Genomic DNA, 6,715 nt, shown 5'->3' on the forward strand with positions numbered 1-6,715 from the left:
ATAAAATTTGCATTTGTCTGTAAATATGTTCTACCCAAAATTCCTAAAGTAGAATAGTTTTAGCTTCATGATACAAATTCTGCAAAAAAAAAGACTTTTTAAATTTCCTTTTATATTAAATTATAAATTGATTAACCCGAAAAATAATAATGAGGTCAGCCTTATACTGTACTGATGCTAAGTCAAGCAGAAAGGCTTGAGCTTTTCACATGTTGATGCCAGAAGTATTTTTTCTCTGCAGATGCGTCCTTTGCTACAAATGATCAAATGTTCATTAAAGGAACGCTGTTATTACATTTTAGTTAAAAATATTATTTATAACTGCAAAAATCTGCAGAATGTGCCATTTTTTTATCTGATTAATCGATAACTAAAATAATTATTAGTTGCAGCCCTAAAAGCTCCAGCAGAAAAGTGATGCTTTCATGTGAATATTCATGTTCTTACTTCTTAAAAGCTTCTGCGGGGTTCCTCTCACACTCCCCAGGCTGCAAAGTGCTCTGCACAGCCGGGTCGCGGACCTTCTCCTCGTAACCCGGCACCAGCCCGCCTCGGCATATCTGGGCCACCAGACCCCGGATGAATCCACCGACACACAGTGTGTCCGAGTCATCGGCCCGGCAGAAGTGGAAAGCCAGGCTCTGCTTGTGCAGGCTGCGGTACGTTCCCTGGGCTGATGTGGGCCACAGCAGCTCCGTGCACAGTGCAGTCTTCCCACTCCCAGGTCCTCCCACCAGTAACACCCCCCAGGAGCTACCGGACTTGGCCGATCCGGTCGTGATACTGCCGGGGACGGGCATGCCCCCACCGGGAACAGGCAGGGGCTGCTTGCTGGGAGTGCTGCTCACTCCGCTCAGGTTGTTGGTTTTCTCCTGCAGACAGTGCTGGATCTTGTGGAAGACCCACTCTCGGCAGTAAAAGCGTTTTCCCTGCAGCAAACTGGTTTGGGCCATTTTGAACTGATGCTGCTGTTCCACCTCTTCCTCCTGCTCATATGGGTCCCTTTATTTTCCCCCATGCATTTTTAAATTCAACAGAAGCCGGCTGCAAATCTGAACATCCATTTCTCAGCTGTAAATGTTCCCCAACAATCCCGATGTTGGTGCAACTTAGAGTGGAAGTGGAAGAGAATAAAGGAGCTTTTCTTCAGATGGCTACTGTGTGTTACAGAGAATCTAGGTCAAAATAAAAAAAAAAACAAGACTGACATTGGGACTCAAACTGTAGATTTTCCACCAACTTTTTCCACAGCTTTCCCACCGGTTGAACTGAGCGCTCCTTGTTATTGTCCACGTGTTGTCTTAGCATGGCGCTGGGCCGGGAAGGGCAGGGCACCCGACTCTTGAGAGGCAAAGCCAAGCCAGCACCACTTGATATGATTAGCCATGGGGGTTCCTCATATATTTCCACTGATGCATTTCAGACGCTGCTGACCAGAAACACGTTTCCATTACATTAACATGGATGAGGCTGCCAGTGCAAAGTCACTCTCTCCAATAACATGTTGAATCCCTGGAATAAAGGGGAAAGAGTATCCAGATTAAACCCAAAGTGCAACCTTGCTGCATCTAAAATTCACAAGTAGACATGAGCTGGTTGTAAGTATCAAGGTATACCAATGCTTTTTACAGTTACAGTTCTAAAATAGCTAAAAAATGTTGTCATAAAGTCTCTATGCTTTAAAATCATTTATAACAAGATGCCAAAGAAACTAATTAGTTCTTGCAGCTGTATGGAGCATAGAATGATGAATAAGTCTGCCACAGTAAGCAATACATTGCAAAATAAGTTAAGATAATAACAATACTTTCCTTTTGCATTATTGTTTATTTATCTTATGTCTCTTTTTTTCCTTCCCAAATACTGGACAAGTGTATTGGTCTCAACTAGCCCCTTTTCTTACAAGGTGTAAACAAGATAACGGTACCACCTATCATTTCTATTAAGGTTCATCCTTTTTGGAAACTACATCTGACAAGCTACACGTGCCATGTCTGTTTAGGCTCAACTAACCTGCTCTGATTTGCTTATTATACTCTACTCGCAGCACAACAGTAAAACAGTATTACACTCTTGTCAGTAGGCACTAAGAAACAAAACCTTTTTTTGGTCTACAAAGCAGATAATACAATTATAATCCTAATATATTATTTTTTGTGGATAAAATCATTAACCTGTTTATTTCAAGGTTCTTATACTTCATTTTAATACTCAGACATTACATAGAAAAACACAAATAGGATAATTATCCCTCTAAAAACACATGAAAACTACAGCAGATTATTTCCAGCCTGCATATAAACGTGGGCTCCTCTTACAGCTACATAAGGTAGGCAAGCTGGTTTTTCTATGCTTTCATCCTACACAACCCACATCACTGCCTGCCTGCCTTGCAACTAAATTCTTGGCAGGGTTTTTCTTTTTTTGTCCAGTTTCTCCAGTCTCTCCACTGATCCTGTCTTCCTTCCTATGTGGCTTTAAATCCCAAACAGTCCACATCCGTCCTGAACTGTGAGAGGGGGGGGAAAGTCCCCATTTTCCTGCACGTACAGAGTGAAAGTGGAGGGTACTTCAGCATTAAAATGTTTTTTTAAGGCAATACTCAGTAACAGTGGATCAGAAATTGATTTATTTCTGACTAGTATCAGTTTAGCTGCACGCTACAGGAACATCAACACACACACACAGCCTTGCAGGTTACTTTGTAAGGTTGCCAGATAACTAGACTCTCATACATTTCCACCTTTCTGCTTCTGTGGGGCGCTGAAAGCCTCCTACAAACAATACATCCCTCAATAAATGCTCAGGATTTCACGGGTCAGCTTTTTTAACGAGAAACAAGCTCTGTATACCATTTATTTTAGCAAAGCGGCACGAATTCATACCAGTAACTGAGAAGGCTGCAGAAGTCTTTTGTATGGCCAGAGAAACCTCACCCTGTTTTTTAAAGAGAGATTTTTACCTATGGGGGCTTTTAAAAACCCAAGAATAAATTTGCCAACAAATGAATGCATTTAGGGCGACATATAAATGTTAAATGTAGCTTAGCTTGTCAATGCATTCAACAGTGACTGTTCCTTCAACTCCAACTGAACCAATTGTGGAGCGTTTCGCTATTTTTCGGCTCAGTTTACCGTCTGTAACAAACCACAAACGGGTTTCCTCTCACCTCTCTCACAATATCCTCTCTCTATTTTTGGGGTGTGTAGCTTCCTCCGTAGAATTCCTGTAATTCCGCGTTCAAACCAAACGTTGAAATAAACAATTACCCTTTTCTTCCCGTCGCTGGTGTTCAGCATCAGGGTATCACTCGGGTTCTTTCTTTGAATCGGTCTTTTCTGTCGGCGGTCGACTCCTCCTGCTGCCCAACACAGCTCCACAGCGAGCTGACTGATTCTCCGCCTCCGACCACTCCACATAAATTCAGTGCGCGCACACGCCAACTCTCTCCCGCAAAGACCCATGGGATTTGAAGTGTTATCTTCCTTCACCAGTGCAGGAAGACTGGAGTAGTAGTGGAGTTTATGCAGGGCTAAAAACAATATAAAAAAATAACTGGATAACTTGAAAAGCATTAGCAAACGGGAGTAGAGTATCTATCTATCTATCTATCTATCTATCTATCTATCTATCTATCTATCTATCTATCTATCTATCTATCTATCTATCTATCTATCTATCTATCTATCTATCTATCTATCTATCTATCTATCTATCTATCTATCTATCTATCTATCTATCTAATAAAAATGTTTTCACTCAAAATATACATCTAAAAAGTTGAGTTGCACAAATCTGAAATGTTATATTAACAATAATATTATTAATAACAATAATAGGAACAGTACAATTTTTTTATTTGATAAAACTTTATGTGATCCTATTTCAAGATAAATATTACAGTATAAAATAGTTTGTATTTACTTATTTGCCATCTTTTTAACAATCAAATCAGTTTTTTATCTCTGGAGTCATGGAACAATTAAGTATTTTACCTCACAGAGCCAGACAAAATAGCAATATGTCAACATAAACATTAAGAAACCTTATGCATATAAAGGTTTTTTCTACCAGCTGTTTGTTACTTATATTAGTAAAGCTTGTTATCAAGCAATGACAGTTGAAGAATCAGTACACAACATAAAGTGCAGTGTAAAATATCTTTACTTTGTTTAAAACATTTTAGATTTTGTTATATTCTTTATTGCAAAATATCAATAATAATGACTACTCTAATTAATAACACCATCCCTGCTGTCAAGCACAGAGGTGTAAGGATTACTGGACGACTTCCTCATTTCGAGTACCATAAAGTCTGAGATGAAAACTTTCTTCCTTAAGCCAGAACACTGAAAATGGGTCGATGAGGTGCCTCCTGTCTTTGAATTGCTTGCTTTAAAGTTTGACTCGACACGGCTGTCTTGAGCTTTATGATAGCATATTAACTTATGGGAAACTGGTGGAACACTCAAGCCTTATTGGAAACAAGTCTGGTTTGAATGTGAAGCATAAAATAACTTGATGGGACCCAGAAACTTAAATGAATCATAGCAGCAACATCCACATGACTTTCAGGTCAAAAGTTAGACAATTGAGTTGTTGTATTTGGATTAAGTTCAAAGAAGTTCCACTCTGATAACTGCAGATCATCATGTCACACCGCGGTATTCCTAAATACGTCTGAACATGCATGACATGAAACCCGCTTCAGTCTCTTTATTCTTCACTGGTGTCATGTTTCTCCCACCTTAACTTGACCTTTTGCTTACTCCATTGTTCTCTCTCAGCACAACCTCAGCCTTTTCCCAAAGCAATTCGATGTGTAATGCTGAACCATGAAATTGGGCTCCTACAGAAAATCAGATCTGAAGTGGAACCTGTCTTCAGCACCAGATTGAATTATCTCTGTGAGCACAGTCAGCATCAGCCGGAAACATACCTCCGGTTATTACAACCTACGGCTGCAGCACCTTAAAGTTACATCCCCTGAGAAACTTCTTCAGAGAGTGCTCAACAAGATGTAAGATCAGCAGCTTCGGATTAGATCAAAACACATCAGCCTGAAAAGCCTCTGACAGACACATTCCTGCTACAAGTTTTTTGCAGTATTTATTTGGAATGGGACTCATGTTGCAAAGTTAATTCAGCTGAAGCAGTAGACCACTGTGTTGAAGCATTACCAAATCTCACTTCTATTTAAGAAAGACAGCAAACATATTCATTGCATAAGAGGATTTAACAAATGTTGTAGGTCATAACAACTAATAAATTGGACATAATGAGAATCCAGAATCTCCTATGGCAACATCTGTGTTGCTTTTTGTGTTGTTTTGTCTATGGGGATTATTTTGACATTGACAGCAAAAAGAAAAAAAAAGAAATCCTTGCAAATTAATTTAAAAGTAAATTTCCAAAACACACACCAGGCATCTCACCATCAATGATAACATCTGGTGTGTCATCTGTGAGGTTTGATGCACATCACAATTTGTGGCTCAACCATTAAGAGAACCACCTGGGATGGTTTTTATCTCCTTTCAAAACTTGGTTCATTAATTTTTAGTGGTACAATAAAGACATAAGCAGCTGCTGTGATGTAATTTAGATAGAAATGTATCTAGAGATACATCTAAAACAAAACCATCTCCAAACAAAGTCAGAATTCAGTTCAAAGTTGTTTGGTAATCTTTTGACCAAGCAAAGTGTGAAGGGGAAATGTTTTTAAACTCTATCATAAAGGTTTAAACTTCCCCAGATAACTAGTGCTGACAGCTAAAGAAAATTTAATGTGATTACAAAGATAAACCTCAATGGCGTGATTTTATGTGTTAGCACACTTCCACTAATATGCTAATCTGCTAATAGCCTCGCTATTTTTTTGTTTAATGCTTTTACAAACTTTGAAAACATTTAGCTGTCTTAGCTTCCCCTAAATTAGTTTTACCAGACCATTTCTAGTTGGCTGTTTTATAAACTTTGAGTAGAAGTAGGTTTGCAGTTGGTCTATTATCTTTCCATGTTCAAATGACAGACTACACAGAGCTCTATGAACTGTTTTATAATCTAACTCTGTTTTAACATCCATCTAACTTGTCTGCTGTTACTTTGTTTATGCTGATTGTTCACTTCTTTCTTTTTTTTTTTTTAAACAAACCTCTGAGGCCATCATGAATTTATATTGATACTAATACTAATCTTTAGATTTTTATTTGGAAAAAAAAAACTAAAGCATTTTTCTTCTCTTTCACAATAAAACACTACTTCTAGTTGGTTTATTATATAAAATTCCAACATAACTCACTGAATCCTCCAGCTGAAACAAATTAAAGCATAAAAAGGTTCACAGAATGTGAATACTTTCAAGGAACAATGATGATTGCAAACTGCTGTGGCTTTAATTTGCACATAGTTTCCATTTTTAAATAGCAGCATATGATTCATCGTGGGAGCAACAACAATATAGCAACAATATTAAAAATTAAAGAACAAAACCCCTTCAGTAATTGTCTCCAAGATTGGTTGCCTCACAGCAAAAGAACAATAAGCATGTCATAAACAACCCCATGACTTTCAAAGCAGTAGTTGATAGTTTGAAACAGTGCTTTAACTATTCTAGCTTCCTGTAGCAACTAGCAATGCAACCATGTCAAAATTACAAGTACGGTACATATATTTCCATAAAGCATTAACAGTTAATGCTTTATATATAAAAAAA

The 6,715-nt window shown here is 38.2% G+C and overlaps 1 protein-coding gene across 2 annotated transcripts in view; it reads right to left on the reverse strand.

Annotated features, from left to right (window-relative positions):
• The window catches only part of ankrd50 (ankyrin repeat domain 50), a 36,935-nt gene extending 33,539 nt beyond the window's left edge, over nt 1–3,396 (reverse strand). Inside the window, exons 1-2 of one of the 2 annotated variants that reach the window (XM_005807791.3) lie at nt 3,270–3,396; nt 448–1,512 (exon numbers count right to left, since the gene is read on the reverse strand). In XM_005807791.3, the coding sequence (XP_005807848.1) occupies nt 448–953 (506 nt within the window). In that variant the 5' untranslated portion in view covers nt 954–1,512; nt 3,270–3,396. Of the gene's footprint in view, nt 1–447; nt 1,513–3,169 lie in introns of both variants that reach the window. The other variant, XM_023328636.1, reaches the window with a different exon arrangement.
• Between the last annotated feature and the right edge of the window lie 3,319 nt (nt 3,397–6,715).

This window comes from Xiphophorus maculatus, chromosome 23 (assembly GCF_002775205.1).
Source record: "Xiphophorus maculatus strain JP 163 A chromosome 23, X_maculatus-5.0-male, whole genome shotgun sequence".
NCBI lineage: Eukaryota > Metazoa > Chordata > Actinopteri > Cyprinodontiformes > Poeciliidae > Xiphophorus > Xiphophorus maculatus.